This window comes from Melanerpes formicivorus, unplaced genomic scaffold (genome assembly GCF_026170545.1).
Source record: "Melanerpes formicivorus ecotype bairdi unplaced genomic scaffold, bMelFor1.0.p_v2 SCAF_17, whole genome shotgun sequence".
NCBI classification, from domain to species: domain Eukaryota; kingdom Metazoa; phylum Chordata; class Aves; order Piciformes; family Picidae; genus Melanerpes; species Melanerpes formicivorus.
Genome location: NW_027142369.1, coordinates 1,958,379 through 1,975,239, shown reverse-complemented (window position 1 = coordinate 1,975,239; position 16,861 = coordinate 1,958,379). Strand labels below are relative to the sequence as shown.

General features: G+C 40.3%; 2 protein-coding genes across 4 annotated transcripts in view; one reads left to right on the top strand and one right to left on the bottom strand.

The window, feature by feature from the left end:
* Positions 1–3,966, bottom strand: part of TSHR (thyroid stimulating hormone receptor) — a 50,865-nt gene extending 46,899 nt beyond the window's left edge. Inside the window, exon 1 of the mRNA XM_068148708.1 lies at positions 3,797–3,966. Within this exon, the coding sequence (XP_068004809.1) occupies positions 3,797–3,966 (170 nt within the window). The remainder of the gene's footprint in view (positions 1–3,796) is intronic.
* A 3,849-nt stretch (positions 3,967–7,815) lies between these two features.
* The window catches only part of CEP128 (centrosomal protein 128), a 115,258-nt gene continuing 106,212 nt past the window's right edge, over positions 7,816–16,861 (top strand). For all 3 annotated transcript variants that reach the window (XM_068148715.1, XM_068148718.1, XM_068148716.1), the window contains exons 1-6: positions 7,816–7,887; positions 9,573–9,733; positions 11,086–11,172; positions 13,495–13,618; positions 14,637–14,758; positions 16,376–16,467. In XM_068148715.1, the coding sequence (XP_068004816.1) occupies positions 9,587–9,733; positions 11,086–11,172; positions 13,495–13,618; positions 14,637–14,758; positions 16,376–16,467 (572 nt within the window). In that variant the 5' untranslated portion in view covers positions 7,816–7,887; positions 9,573–9,586. The remainder of the gene's footprint in view (positions 7,888–9,572; positions 9,734–11,085; positions 11,173–13,494; positions 13,619–14,636; positions 14,759–16,375; positions 16,468–16,861) is intronic.

Below are 16,861 nucleotides of genomic sequence, written 5' to 3'. Positions count from 1 at the left end.
CACTGTTTTTCCTCCTCTTTTAGACTCTTGGTACTTCATCATTATAATAGGGATAATAATTATGTGCTTATGTTTCAAGGTTATTTATGAAGATGTATTTATGAGGTTCTATATTTAATTCTGAAGTAATGAAGTCCATAAAATTACTTGAAGTCAAAATATCTCTGAATTTCAGACAATTCCTAATTTTAAGATTTTGGGGAAACTATTTTAAATCAGCTTAATTAATTTTCAATATAAAGTAGAGACATGTCTTGCAGATTTACTTGCAGCTTCTGTGAACTCAGAATGCTCTAAACTACTCCTTAGGCATATAAAAAATGTGGTGTTCCCCAGGGGTCAGTACTGGGTCCAGTCTTTTTTCAATATATTCCTCACTGACCAGGATGAAGAGGAGTAGCCTCGTGCATCAGTACAGATTAGGCATTAACCTATGGAAAAGCAGCACTGCAGAGAATTACTTGGGAGTCCTGGTGGACAAATTCACCATGAGCCAGTAGTGTGGTCTTGTGGACAATAAGGCAAATAGTATCTTGGGATATATTAAGAAAAACATGGCCAGCAAGTCATAGAAATTTTATTTCCCCTCTCCTCCACCCTAGTGAGGCCTCATCTGGAATATTCTGTCCAGTTCTGGCTCCTCCTTTCAAGAGGGACAAGGCACTAAAGAAGAGAGTACAGAGCAGGGTTAGACTAATCATACAATGACAATGAGGAGAGTGGAGCATCTCTCTTATGAGGAGAGGCTGAGAGACCTGGGGCTCTTTAGCCTGGAGAAGAAAATACTGAGAGGAATTCTACAAATATCTAAAGGACTGGTGTCAAGAGGATGGGGACAGACTCTTTTGAGTGGTGCCCAGCAACAGGGCAAGGGTCAATATGCACAAACTGGAATATAGGAAGTTTTATCTGAACATAAGGAAAAATGTCTTTACTATGAGGGTGACAGAGCACTGGACCATGCTGCCCAGAGAGGTTGTGGAGTCTCTTCCTCTGGAGATAACATAAATCAGTCTGAATGTGGTTCTGGGCAACCTGCTCTGTGATCAAGGTGATGAAATTATTTATGCTTAATTTCATATTTTTTAATACTGTATATCAATACCACTTCAAACTGCATTCCTTCCATACTAACATACATATGAATATATAATTCTTAACTTCAGGAAACAAGACAACATTTGCCTATAACACACAAAACCTTTTTCTTTGTTTGTTTTGTTTATTCCATAGAAAAAGAAAAAAAAATAACTTGTGCTGAAACAAAACTAAAAAAAGGATCTCCAGGAAAAATATCTGTGCATTCAAGTATTCTGGATAAGCAGGTGCACTAACACACTTTTGTGGCTGAAATTCATGACACTTTTCCACTAAATGAGTACGGAAGCAAAACTTTTTTGCAACTTCTTATAAACATGGCTTGTTTAAAAAAGGCCTACACCACTCTCCTAAAGCAGGGTAGAGAAATGAGAACAGTGTAGAGAAATGAGAACAGTCCCATCTGAGTAATAAAAATGAAAGTTTAATTAAGAGTTTCAAAACCCTGCGCACTGAAAAGAGCTCACCATCTCCTAAAGCTGGCAAAGTGTTTCCAGATTTACCAGTCTCTTAGCTTTACAAAGCCTGCAAAACTGAATAGCCATGTGAGAAAATTTTTAAAATCAGCAATCCTGAGGTTCAGGTGTAAGGAGCAAGAGGCAGAGTGGCAAAGTTTTTGGATTTGGGGAAAATTGAAGTGCATTTCAACATATCATGTGCAGATATGCACAGCTATGTACTTCAATGAAGTGTTCCTTTATTCTTAATGATATTAACAGACAGTATGAAATCAAAAGTTACTAAAACTATTTTGGAATCTTTTGTCTTGAATTCAGTACTGTGACCATTTGCAAGGCAGAAGGATGCAAAACATGAGAGAAGCAGGGGCGCACACCTCACAATCTCCCAGGAAACCTCTTTGTGTTATTTTATTCTCCATGTGCAAGTCAGCTTGAAGCATATGAAAGCTTTCTGTATGAAAGACAGCTTCAAGTAACTCTTATGACTCTCATTTCACATATAGAGGGAAAGAAGATTAAGTCACTTGCCAAGAGCAAAGAATTAAACACAGTCCACCAGACTTCAAGGAAAATATATGCACCTTATCCAGGCAGAAAACTGCAAAACTAAAGTGAAAAAACTCTTTTTTTTCCCCCCTTTGGTGAGAAAAGCTGTTGAGAAGTTTGCAGTGGTCACCTCAGTTGGTACACCCAAGATAAACAAAAATATTTATTAATTGGTTTTGTTAACTATTTTCAGGGGGGGTTTTGGTCTTTTCAAAACAGTGACTTATGATCTTTGAGCTCCCATTGTAACAGGTCTTAATGCACTAGAACTCCATCAGCCGAAGTGCTTTATTGATGAAGCTGTATGTAGAGAGGTACTCCTCGACTGTCATACTACCATTTTTCAAGGCAAGTATACAATTCCATTGTGTGATCTCACTATTTCTATTAACTATTTTAAGTACCTGTACAAAGGCAGATTTCTCCTATAAACTGAAACGGCTTTATTTTCTACCTTATCATGGTAGATTTCAAAGAACGTGCTACATGTTACATAAAGTAACATTACTGCAATTTCAAACTAAATAAACTGTATACACAAGAGTGCAACAGCCAAAACATGTAATTTAAAATCTTATCTATGGAAATACTGCAGTCATGCATAAGTAATGGAAAAAAACATCAATATGTTTTTTTCTCCATCATTTTAGGTGAGTGATCAATTTGCTAAGCCTTTACTTCAGGTGTTAAAAAAATCTTGAGAAGTTCATTCAAATAACTTCATGACTCATGTTTTCAAATAAAGTTTGAAGAATCATTATCAAGACATACATCAATCAACCTCCTACCATTTTATCTTGCAGTTAAATCAACTGAGTTGAAATGTGTTTATTTTATCAGAAAGTATCTACTTACAAGTTAACTTTCCTTTGGAGACTAGAAACATTTTGTGTTTTATGGAAAAAAGTAAAAGCCAGGAGTGATTGAGCTGCTTGTAGCAGTTTCAGTTTCCCTAGAGTATTTATCTGATTTATCTCCAGGGGGCTGACAGATATGACATAAGACCCTCTTCTGGACTAGTAGCAGGAATGCAGAGAAATTATTCTATTGAGCCTGTAATGGTACTAAACACTTAAATTTAGGTGCTTGAATTGCTTTATCACTTTGGCAAGATTCAAATTTGCTGTTCTGTCCCATACTCCACATTGTGTTTATCTGAAGTACTTCGTCTCTTAGACGGTTTATTGGGATTCTCAGTTCCCATGGATTCTTTTTTGTCGGGCTTTGGCAAAGAAGCTGAAAGTGCACAGAAGCTTTCATGGAACTGCTTGTAAGGTGGCACGTCCAATTTCTATTATTTTTTTAAATGACAAAGCTGTGTTTGATCTCTGCTCCCTTCCTCTCACTCCCTAGGCACATACCACACAGAATTCAGCCTTCCACCTACTTTGTCCACAAACAGCCCAGTGACTTTCTCTTATACTACCCAGAACTTTTAAGGCACAACGGATAATCATCTCTTCGTATCTCTATAAACCTTTCTACAATGTTTGAGAGTCGCTTTTCCTCCGTCTCCCTGACCCACACAGAGCCCGCACATTGCCGCTCTCGCTCTGCTGTACTGCCCAGATAAAACACAGCACTCCCCTCTCCTTACAATTTCCCTCCTTCATCTCACAGGGCATTAGCTCAGAGCATCTCCTGCTTGCAAAATGAATGCTCACAGCCGGCTAGTGAGTCCCTGTACTCACAGGGTCTGGGTGTCCTCCGGAAGGCTGGGAATGAAGTGAATGCCTCGGCAAGTGATTTTGTAGTCATCCCAGTCGGAACACTCGCAGAAGGCTGAAGGGCACCTCTCTGTGCCCTGACTGCATAGCACCAGCACCAGCAGCAGATGTAAGGCTACCGAGAGGCACAGCATCTTGTTACCTCTCCCGCTCTGCCCCTCGCTTCTCCTAGAAGAAGGATGGAGACCCGAGCTGAAGGGGCAGGCGACGCTGCCCTGCCGGGAGAAGTTGCTCGGGAAAGGCGGCACCTTGGCTGAACAACACCGCCTCCTTCTTAAGCGGGGCCAGAAGAGGTGTCAGCGAGGTCTCCTTCTCTTTCGGGCGGGGTCCGTCTCCTCGCCCCGGTCCCGCTCCCACCCACCCGTCGGGCCATACCTCCCTGCCGCCCCCCGCCCCATACGGACTGTGCCCCTTCTGTTCCTCGGCACTCCTCCCCCGGGGGACCCCTGGCCCGTCCCCCCGACAGCCACCGTGCCCTGGTACTCACCGAGAGGGGCAATGAGGCAGCGCCGAGCCCAGACCTCGCCACCCGACCAGCACCGGGGCCACCTGCCGAGAGGGACCGGGATTGCGGGAACGCGATGTCCTTGCCCAGCCCAGCCGAGCCGCGGCGGGCGAGAGCCTTTGGGTACGGAGTTGGACTCCGGCTCCGGTGCGGGCAGCGGGACGAGCCCGACGAGCCCTTCCTTGTCAAAGGCGGCGGCGCGACTAGTTATGCCGAAGATTGCTTCTAGCATCTCTGCAGAAGTGAGAAAGGAGGGAGCTGTCTAAGTGTAATACTAACTCACCTGTAAAAGCAGTGAAGTTAAAACAGCTCTTTACACCGACAAAAAGTTCACTAACTACAAAACAGTTATATATTAAATGTAAAACAGTTAAAAAATACTGAAAATTCCAAACTGTGATTTTGAAAATCATGTAAGGCAGCTAAATGAAGTGTAGATTTTCCACATTATCAGAGAAGAAAAAAAAACTTTCACCAAAGGAAAAAAGGGAGAAAAAAAATCTAACCTTGAGTGGAACGAGGTGGAACTATTACCACTTGAAGTAGCAACCTACTCTGGTCACTGTTAGCTGACAGAGGTTCACAGTGGGCATGGCACAGACGTTCCCACACTGAAGCTTAATAAATCTGGTTAATACTTATTTAATTGAGTTTCTAAAAACAAACATTTAAAAGTAGTGAGAGAAAAAAAAAATACTTTATTAATTCAGGGAAGCAGTAAACAGAGTTCTTTAATACTTTGCCTTAATATTTTTAATTTTTTTTTTTTTTAACTAAATGCATATGTTTTCTGCTGCATATAGATTTTGTGCCTGTGTTGCTACACAAGAAAAATGTCAACAAAAATATTTGTAACCTTAGGAGAAGGAAGCTTGAAAAAGTAATCTACTTACAATAAAAAAAAACCAGACCATGATTTTTCTTGGACCAAAAGTTCCCCTCCAGTCAAATCAGAGTTGTCCAAAAGTTATGAGTACAGATATTATTTTGAAATAACCCTTTAAAAGTAATTTAAGTCAGTTCATTAGTATGTGTTTCCTAAATAGAATTAATGCCCTTAAAATATCTTTTTAAGGTGATGAAGTAATACTGTGCTTATGAAGAAATACAATACAAATCCTGGTCTTGCAGACATATGTTAGTGCTTAGATCTTGTGCAAGTGAGGAATTCTATTAGATGTGTTTATCCTGTTTAGGATATTGTTAGAGTTATCACAGTGAGGGAATGAGCTGACAGCACCTACCATAGAGTGCCACAGACAACCTCATAGTACATTGCATGGAATTCCCTTGGGAATGCTGGATGTCCTGTGATCCACTCAGTCATGTCCTTCTGGCACACTGCTCATAACTCACCATGCAGCCCTAAAAGCCACCACCCACCACCACTTCTTGGTGTCCATACCAATCTGATTAAAAATGAAGCCACAGGCAGATCACTGTTACAAAATTGAGACAGCACTACATCTGCCTAAAGGGATTTCCCAGGATATCAAAATTTTTTGCTGGTTTTCTAGTTATTACTGCCAAAGTATCCAGCTTATCCTGGGAACACTGTATGCTATATTAGCAATGGGACATTAAAATCTCAGTTTCTTTTGGTTTTGGCAAAGAAATACTTTAGTTAACACAGAGGCATGCCATAGACATTTAGCAAAACAAATATGTCACCAAAGGAATCTTTGTCTTTTAGACCAAGTCTCTTAGATATCATCATTCTATTCTACACCTGATTTCCAGGGAGTGTGTACAAGCCATAGTTCTTTCATGCAGGAAGTAACATTGCCTGATTTGAAAATGTCAGCTACAAGAGGTCACAAATCAAAAATACGTCTGGGCTGATACTGAAGTAGTGAATATTCTGAGATGATTTCAAAGTAAATAAGAACTGCTTAATATGTGGTTTCTGGGCTTAAACCTGAATGAGAGAAGCAAGGGACTCCTATTATTCAAGATATGACAACACTGAAGGAAACAGGACAGAACATGCAACTTCAACCTGGGAAGAGCTCCAGGTGAACTGCATCCTAGGCTTCAAGACGTGGCTTGCATGATCTAAGCTAGAAACATAAGCTGTAAAAGTTGAGGGAACAAAAGGACTGCTGCTAACGACATGGTGTTTCCATGGGCACTGGCTTCACTCTGAAAAGATATGCTTTAAGCAAGATGTTATTTACACTGTAGTTTCTAGAATTTATGAATTTGCTGTCTAGAAGTCTGCAATCACACCCAGTTATTTCACTCTGTCAGGACTCTTCCCTGGCCAAGCTACCCACCCCTGCACCACACAACCACTACGACAGCTCTGGGGCTCCAGATCTTTGGTAACAAATAATTTATCCCACAGTGCTTCTGCTTCTTGTGTTGTACATACAGCTATTCATAAAAGAACTAATATTCTGAGCCCAGTAAATGATGAAGCTTTAAGCCGTAAGTTGTAGAAAGTACCCAGGTTTACACACTCTCTATAAATAGCATTTCCTGATGTCACTGTTGAATACAGTGTGCTGGGTCAAAAGGACCAGCAAGGCATTTTTTAATGTTCCTGTCCAGACGTCGTGACTGCCTACTGCCTGGGCTGTTGGTGGATGCTGCTGATGTGGGGACCCTGGCCCACTCCTGAAGTACATTGTAATTATATGGCATGGAAGCATGCCTGCTGCGTTAGAAACCTGTGGACGAGTAAATGAAATGGTTCTGTGACAGACAGTATGGATTGCCATCCCTTCTTTATTAACTGTGCTCAAAGGTCAATGGTCACTTGCTGGAGTGGATCCTGGTGGCAGTACAGAGATGCCTGTATTAAAAAAAGGTGACCTGTTGTGTTTACCTTGGGCTTTAGTGCACACCTGCAGGTGATTTCCTGACAAATACCCCAGTGATTTTAGGACTATTCCAAGTTCTGACTAAGTTTCAGAGGCCCAGGCAATGCTTCTTGTGATTGGTCACAGCACTCTTTATTGCTTTTCAAGGCCAGTCAGTGCAGAAATCTGTGATACCTGGTTGTTTTTATTGCACATAAGGGTAACAGATACAACACTTGTGAACAGGGAAATGCTTTGCCTGGCTTAAAGAAGCAAGTTAAGAGAAAGCAATGGAGATGTTCCACTCGTAAAAAAACGACTCTGTGAAATAGCACACACTCCTGTACCCAGAGGATCGTAAGTGGAATATACACACCCACTTTGCCAGGGCAACAGCTTTTGTTTCTGCTCTTCACGTGAGCAGTAATGTTTGTAAACACCACTGTGTATTTTGTAAAGGTTTACCTTCTAACAACTTTCATAAACACTACTCCTCCCCGCGCAACCCACGCCCACCGCCCGCGGCCTCCAAAACACCAACGGCTTCCCCGCAGGGTGGGGCTTACTCTTCCGCTACCGCTGCGGCGGGCGCCTGGGAGTTGGAGTCCGACTCCTTTCCCGTCCCACGGCGGGCCGCTGCTTGTGGACTGTCGGTCCCACAGAGCCTTGCGGGGGGGCCTGGCGTCCGGAAGGCGGCTCTGGCAGCCGGCGACAGGGCGGCTAGTTCAAGTTGCCATAGCGGCGAGGTGAGGAGGTGTGCGGGGCTGCTGGGCGTGCCCGGGGAAGGGGTCGACTTCGCTTCGGAGAGGTGGGGCGTTCTCCCTCAGATGCTGGGCGGTGAGGGTTTATGGTGGGGGAAAGGCAAGACCCGAGGGCTGCGACCAGTGCCGTGCGGAAGGGGGCTCCGGCTGCTGCTCGGGGTTGGCTGGGCGCAGAGCGCCCGGGTCAGACGGGCGCTGAAGTGAGCGGTGCCGGCGATGAGGCGGCCGAGAGGTGCGATGGCGGCGGCGGGGTTACTGACGAGCCACTGGGAGCCGGGGCAGCCCATGGGCCTGGCGGGGGCCCGGCCGTCGGCGTGCCTAGCGCCGTTCTTGCCTTGCAGTCCCCGGGACAAAAGAGCCAGGAGGCTCTCAGAGTTTGTGAAGGTCGATATGGGAAGAAGATTTGCCGAAGGCGTTAGCAGGTCTTATATCAACAGCGTGAAGAAACCGTTTTCTGTATTGTGATGCTGAAAAATGCATGTTGACAATAAACTATTCTACTGGTGCCTGCAAGCGTGACATTAAAATAGCACCATGCTGCATCACTTTGCTGGCTTTTTGAACATTTGTGACTTAGAAACACTGAAGAAAGGGTCATGCTCAGCCTTAACTGCGTGGCTTCGAACATGCCTTTATCACTAAGTTAGTTACCTAGTGATAGGTTAGTCTGCGTGCAGCTAAACAAATAGAACACTGAAGTTATCAGGTTGTGTATGCTGAGTCCCTTTTTTGGGTACTTGAACTGGAGAACTTGGTGTTGAAACTGCTGTGCTTCATGTTTGCTTTACCCTGTGCGTGTCTTAACAAGAGTGTTCTCAGTGAAATTGAAATGCCCTGTTTTCTACAAGGAAGGAAAATAATTGAGTATGGGTGTTTTTACTCAGTGCAAGAAAGGTTGCAGTCTGGGTAGACTGAAAACCAATGAAAGACAGTTTTCTCACTCTAAAGAGGTTGTATGATCATGTGCTGAAATCAGTCAAGGTTTTTGTAAAAGGTGATAATAGGCTATTTTTGTTTCAATAAATAACTGTGCATACAGAATGTTCTGTGCAAACTTCTACTTTATATTTTTTACAATCTAAAGTGGAACTTCTGCACTTCCTTTCAAAATCCGGATGTTGCTGTATAAGTAACAAAACTTCTTCAACTTAAAAGTACTTACAGTTCCTCATACATTGCTCATGATAACAAAGAAGAATGTTGCTTTTTTCTTCAGACAAAAAAGAAAATGCTTGACACAGTAGGATAGTATGTTTACCTTGGTTACTAGCCTTTCTGTAGTGCTTTGGACAGCTGAAATTAAAACCATCAGTATTTTCTGCTGTAAATCTTCATTTTCCTTTTGTTTTCTGCAGTGTCCTAACTTTTCAGTAGTTGAGACACTTTTTTGAGCCATATTTTCAACAGATAAGTCAACTGCTGTTTGTTGTTACTTTGTACCAATGTCTCATTCCTGACATCACAAGTTTGCATACTTTGCTGACTAGAGGTACATGCAGGACCTTATTTGGAAGCCCACTCTTAAAAGAGTTTGAAAAGTTTTAAAGAATTCAATTCCCATTCTGTAGTCTGAGTCTGTGAAGTTGATTTGAGGATAGTGTGCAAGTCTGAGACTATTCAGTTGCTATGAGGACTTAACATTCATTGCTTTTTCTGGTCTCCCTGCCTAGGTTCCAAGATACTAATGGCAGATACATCCAGTGATTCAGACAACTACCTTAGGGGTCGAATAGAAAGGCGACCACCTTTGAGAGCATCCCGCAACAGAACTCGGAACTATGGTGCTGAAGAAGTTACAGAGAAGATCCAAACCTTAGCAAGCACTTTACAGGTTGTTTACACAATATGGTTTTAAAGTGTTTGTGGTCTGCATTTCTGTAACTAGGGTAAAAATGTTAATCTTTGAAGTTGTGGAAAATACTCTGCTGGTGGGAAATGCAGCTTTCTGTGCAAACCAAGATTTTGGAAAGTTGATGATATTACCTCTGAGCTACAAATTATGTGGTGTGTTAGCTTTTATGTAGCCATTATTTCAGACTGTTCCAGAATGTTGTTAGAAGCAATGGTGTTTCTATGAACTATTTGTAAAATGAAGTATTTATAAAATTAGCAAACTTTAGAAGGCCAGATAAACTTTTTCAGGCTCTCAGAAGAGGCATTAAGTTTTGTAGCAGAATGTTCCCGCCCCGTCTTTGTTGTCTTGTGTAAAATTTCCCAATTGCACATATAGTAAATAATATGTAGTCAGTCAATTCCCTCATGAGAGAGCTTGCTACAAATCACATATTTTTGAGATGTGGAACAGCACAGTGAGAAGCAGTATTTGTAAACGTGTAAGAGATCCAGGAGAAAATGTTCATCTAATTCCTACTTTTTTTAGTAGAGCAGGGAAGGAATTGTCTGAATCTGTTTTGCAAGTGGTAGGAGCTTTTTAACTGTCTTGACACCTTTTATTGCATGAGAAGTCATTCCCATTCTTGTGGGTGGGCTTATGTGTTATCACTTGTGTTTGGTGTCAATATTAGTTTTTGTTCTATTTATTATGTGAAAAGAGAAAAATCTCTATAGAATGCTGAATTTAAATTTCAATACTTCTTAGCTGGGCAGTAGTTGCCAAGCAAGAAAAGAGACAAGTTAATAAGAAGGTAATGTGTGTTTTTAAAAGGAAGTTCTATTTCTAACTAACTAGCTGCTTTTCTGAAATCCTGATTTTTAAGCTAATTGCTTTTAGCAGACTGCTTTTCATCAGATCTACCATCTGATCCAGCTCTTCAGCAGAGACCATACCTAATATAAAAATGTATTTCGCATTTAACTTAATTCCATTTTACAGACAGGTAATGTTAAGGTCTTCAGATTAAAAAAGTTTTTCTCTGGAACTGCTGAAACCAAGCTTTTTATTTGAAGCTGAGGCCTTACTGTTGTAGTGTAAATGAAAGCATGTTTCTGTGCTTTGTTTTGGTTTGGTTTTGGTGTTTTGTTTTGGTTTTTTAAATCTTCCCTATAGCTGTGCTGCACATCTTCAGATTCTGTTTACTTAAATAGGATTTTGATTGCTTAGACCCTTTAAAAACCAATTTGTGTTATCAGTTTACTCTTATAAACCAAGAACTATAAAGACAACAGTAATGTTTGATTAGAGGAGATTTTTGTTTTAACTTCTTCCTCAAACTTTCTTTTAAGGATACCAACAGAAATCTAAGACATGTTGACCACTTACTGGGACAATACAGAGAACACAACAAGGAACAAACTGAAGAAATAGCAACTGTGAGCAACTTTCAGTTCATCTGTTTAAATCTTTTTCTGCTAATAGCATTTGTAGCTGAAAACTCGCTAGTAATAGAGTGTGTCAAGAGTTAAGTAGATAGAAACTTTCCATATTTGTGCAATCTAAATCAAACTACAGTAGTATGTTAAGGGGAAGTTTGGGCTCGAGGTGAGGAGAAAGTTCTTCACCGAGAGAGTCATTAGTCATTGGAATGGGCTGCCCGGAGAGGTGGTGGAGTCACCGTCCCTCGAGGTATTCAAGAGGAGATTGGATGTGGCACTTGGTGCCATGGTCTAGTCATGGGTCTGCGGTGACAGGTTGGACTCGATGATCCTCAAGGTTTCTTCCAACCTTGGCGATACTGTGATGCTGTGATAATGAACATCTGGCAAGTTTTGTAGCTTCGTTACTTTTCTGTTTTTTAAGACCAAAAACGTTGCGTTATGATGCTGTGCAAAGTGCAAGGTGCTTAGCTGAAAGAAACAGTATAACCTAATGCACCTTTTGCATGAATAAATGATGAATAACTACAGCAGGGACTGAAGTTGTGATCATACAGCAGGGACTGAAATTGTGATCATACTGGCATAGGGTTTTTTCTGCTATTCTATAAACAACTCTGAGTCTGTTGAACTATATACTCCAAATTACAAGGCTGAAATTCTTACAAATGTCAAACTTTTGAAAGTTTGGAAACAGCAGAGATTTTGTTTCAGTGTGGTTTTCTTTTGTTTGTTTGTTTCTTAATGGCACTGATGTTTATCCCTTTAAATTAATTTTTCAAAAGAAGTAAGAAATAGGAAAGGACCAAAATGTAAAGGTCCTGGTTTGATGGGGTTTAAATAGCTTGTAGATGAGCTGCCAAGGAATGGAATTGAAATTGTTGACTATTTAGGTAATTCTAATCAAAATTGGTTTTAATATCTGTGTTCTACTCTCAGTAGCTTTCCTTCACCTTTTTAAGGTGTTTTTTAGGAGAACGCAAACATAACGATGTGGATAATGTAAACTGTAAATCAAAATTTTTGATCAACTTTTTTGGCCATTATTCCTTTCTGATAAAAGAGACTGAAGCATAAGATTGTTAATTCTGGACACTGTCACAGCTCCTTTTTAGAAAAATTAAAATAATTTTAAAACCTAGCTGTTTGGATTGATGTAGAAAGGATGAAAATGAGTGCTGTAAATTAAAACATGTAAGCTGAGCACCTGTAACTTCAGTCAGAGATTTTAATTGCCCTATTGAAGATGCAAGATAAGTCTTTGACAGAGTCAAGTTAGATTTGAAAATTGAGTTACTGCTGTTCCTTCTTTGATCCTCGGGCATTTTCATGATTTTATATATTAAGGTTTTGCTTTTAGAATACTGAGTGCTCTTTTGTTACATACATGAATTGTTGTAAATTTTTCCCCTGAGCGAACGCGCTCTTTTAAAGAAAGCATGAAAACCTGCAGATTTTTGTTTGACAGTTTCTTGGTGATAACAAAGTTCTTGAAATAATATCATATAATGAAAGCATAATACTTAAAAAACCCAAACAAACAACTGAACAAACATTGTAAGATTCAGAAAAGATTGAAAGTAGTGTTTTATGCTTTCTGAAAACAGTGCCGCCCAGAGAGAGATGCAACACAGTGTGTGTAATTCTGCACCGATAAAGCAGCAATTTAACCATTGTGTACGAGCTTCTCTTAGGGAGAGTAAAGTGAACCTTTAGAAATTGATGTTTTATGGGTAGTGAAAAGAGGTGTGACAAAAGCAAGTGGGTAAGAACCAAAGTTAGTGAATGCAATCTTAGAAAAATGGTACGTGGGTTTGAAAAATGAATATAGTTAGTTCTGAACTCTTATGTGGGGAATGGCTACCTTTTTCTGGCAGTCTAACTGCTACAAGTAGAGCTCGATGCAGAGCTGCTTACTGAAATTGGTAGCTGTGTGTCAAACTGATTCCAGGTAGAGCTGCTAGAAAAATTCCAATTAATTTTTTTTCTTTAAAAGTTATTCTCTGGATTTTTCAGTGCTGTTTTTGAGCATTGCTGGCAAATAGCCCTTTTTATCCCCAGCTTGTAGTAGACATACTTTTGAGTTTTCCTGCACTGCTGTTTTGAGAAACTTGATATTTGAAGCTGCCAATATTGGAAACATGTTTTGCTACAGTTATGGGAATACGACATAAGAGATGTGGCACAAAAGCTGTTATTAATTATTTGCTATACTTGGCTTAAAAATAGTTTTGATTCTCTTAATGACTTTCTGAAAAAATAATGTTTTATATGCATGGGGTTTTCTTAATCAACCTGTGCTCATGTCTCCCACTGCAGTTAAAAGAAACACTGGAACAATCTATAGGTCAGTTAAGGAGCCAGCGATTAACTCGAAACTCGGGAATGAGAAGTGCTTCTCTCTCAAGCTTATATCCTAGCGATCTGGATGGAGAAGTATCAGGTAAAATATTTAAGGTGCTTGATTATGATTAAATTATGTCCTATAGCTTGGTGCCATGGTTTAAATCATGAGGTCTGTGGTGACGGGTTGGGCTTGATGATCTTTGAGATCTCTTCCAACCTTGGTGATTCTGTGATAATAGTTTTGTGGAAAGGGGAAATTAGGAATGAAAATATGTAAAGATAGTGGCATGAAAAGTCATCAATGATTACTTAAAAAAAATTAACTTTAGAAATTAGAGAGACCTACATTAAGTTTTGCAGTTATTTATGTAACAGAAAGCTACAAGAATTTACCACAAGTCTTTTATGCGTTTATCCTGAGGGATCGAAATGAAACACTGATTCTTTCAGTAGAGAAAACTCCTTGTCCATTGCATGAGTTGTAGGTACATAAAAGCTAAAGCTAATTCCAAAAGATATTGAAGCTTCTGAATCTTGCTTCACAGCAAAAATTAATTTTAACATTTTAAATGCATAAGACTATGGATGTGGGGATGAAATTATGTAAGCCTCTGAAAAGGGAAAACTGAGCCAATATATGACCTACAAAAAAGAAACTTTTTTTATTGTACATCTCTGAAAATTTATTATGTTTTTAGGAAAAAAGTCTATGAATTCCTCCCAGAAGTGTCATTTAATGTATTTTTAGTAGAATGCTCTAAAATTTTGTTTTTCTAGCATAAAAGCTGTGAAGTACTGTAATTTGAAGCTATAATAGATCCAGGTGGGATAGAAGCTGGCACTTGGGCAAATAAAATTTGAGGAAAAACCTGCCTGTTGCTTGGAGGAACAAAGTAAACCTCTTTCTTACTTACTATATATGCGTATTCCAGAAATGTTTACACTGAATAACCCTGAGAACTACTTCAGTAATTGTTTTGTCTGTGGTGTGACCTGTAGGGATATTGGCAAGATGAAACACAGTGGGTTTTTTTGTGAGGCAAAATGAAGATTTTTCCCATACAAAGTTTTTTTTCTTCCTACTTATTTTTCTTTTTATCTCTAATCTCATACAGGGAACCGCCACTTCCTGCCTACTTCTCCTCTCAGGGATTATGGAGACTCACAGGGCAATAAACATCGAAGGTCTAGATCTGCAAGTGTTCGGTTTGTCAGTGAGGGAGATAATTTGGACCAGGTACAGAGTGCTAATGGGAGTTGCTTCTCCAAAGAAGCAGTTTGTGATCACTAGACTCTTCACTCTTACGTCAGATGAGGTTATTTTGATGATGCGTCTAAGAAAATTTGGGCTATGAAGTGTGCGTTCAGTGTTATGTGCTGTTCTTCACTAGGCAGTCACCTGTTTTACCTGTCTGTCGTGAAGTTTCATGCCCTGAATAAAGAGGCATGATGGTAGGGGTGTCAAAAAGAATGTATGAAAATAATCTCTGTACTTTTTAGGTCATATATGAGGAAGAAAAATGAATTCTGAATATGTGATTGTCATTCAGCTGCATAGCCATTGTGGCTATAAAGGGAATTTCTCTGCTTTAGGTCATGCTACAGCATCTTAGTGCTTTTCCAGTTTACTTGAGTGTAGCCTGGATTGATTTTGAGGCTGCTAGTTCTCCATATTAATTCTATGACCTCTGAATGGGGTAATTTGACAGGCAGATGATGTTAGGAGGAAAGGATGTGTATGGCACTGCTGATTTTTATATGTCTCAACTTACATCTATTTGCAGAGTCTTTAGGAGAAAAAAAAGGATAAGATTATAGGCTCCCTGTCCTACAGATTGAGGGGAAAATTCAGTACCTGTTTTTTGCTCTTTCAGAGTGGCTAGATCTGCTTGAGTGAATCCCTCTGTGCAGACTAACTTGTTCAGGAGAAATGTATTCTGACTAATATTAGAGCTTCTGATTGTAAAGTGTTCATGTTGATTTTATTAAATAATCAATCTCAACTTCCAAATAATTAATTTTAAATTCAACCACAATACATTCTCTCAGTTGACTTTTTGGGAAGTCTGAGTGCTACAGACTTCCACACTCCTTCTATTTAGCCCTGTTTCATTGTCCTTTCAGGCACTGGAGCAGACTGCCCACAGAGGTGGCTGAATCTCCATCCCTGAACGTGTTTAAAAGCCAAGTAGATCTGGTGCTTGGGGACATGGTGTAGTGACAGACTTGGTGGAGTGGGCAAAATGGCTGGGCTTGATGATCTTGGAGGTCCTTTCCAGCCTGGATGATTCTATGATTCTCTCAAAGTCCCTTGAGTCAAGTTGAAATGTCAGCTTAGTTGCTCTAGGGGAGGCAGTAGTGCCTGTGTCTGAATCATACAGTGCACTGGGTTGGAAGGGACCTCCAGAGGTCATCTAGTCCAACGCCTGTGCAGTAATCAGGGACATCCCCAAATAGATAAGGTTGTTCAGAGCCCCATCGAGCCTGACCTTGAATGTCTCCATGCATGTGGCATCCACCACTTTCCTGGGCAGCCTGTTCCAGTTCCTGACAACCCTTTCTGTGAATATTTTTTTCCTAATGTCCTAACTAGATCTACCCCTCTCTGGTTTAAAACCATTGCCCCTTGTGGGCAGTGCTACATGCCTTTGTAAGTAGTCCCTCCCCAGCTTTCTTGCAGGCACACTTCACGTTCTGGAAGGCCACTATTAGGTCTCCCTAGAGCCTTCTTTTCTCCAGGCTGAATAATCCCAGCTCTCTCAGCCTTTGTAAGTTATTTTTGTCTACTTAGTTTTAAAAACCTGTGTTTGTATATGTATATGGATTTTCTCAATCTGTGTACTTTAACTTACAGCTGCATTCTTTACATCAGTCTCTTCGAGATCTCAGTAGTGAACAAGTTCGCCTAGGAGATGACATCAGTCGGGAGCTTTCAAGAAGAAATCGGTATAAACAGATGATAACTCTGTGTGAAGACTAGTATGGAAAATAATTGTTATGCTTTAATTTTTAAACTCCTTTGCCTTTTTTATATATTAAAAAAAATATAATTCTGGGGAGAGTAGGGGATTGCACAACATGTAGCTATGAAAACAGTGTTATGAACTGCTTGCTCCATGTCCTCTTGTGTATAAATGTAAATAACACTGAGCAATTCACATTTGTGCAGTACATATGGCTTTTCTTCCTGGTTTTTAATGTGTAGATAAAATAACAAGGGCTTGGGAGTTCTTATTATAACATCTTTGCTCTTTGTGTTTTTGGGGTATTGGAGCCTCTTGAGGGCAAGCTTTTATACAGACCATAATGTTCTTTTAAAATACGTACTTGGCTCAACATA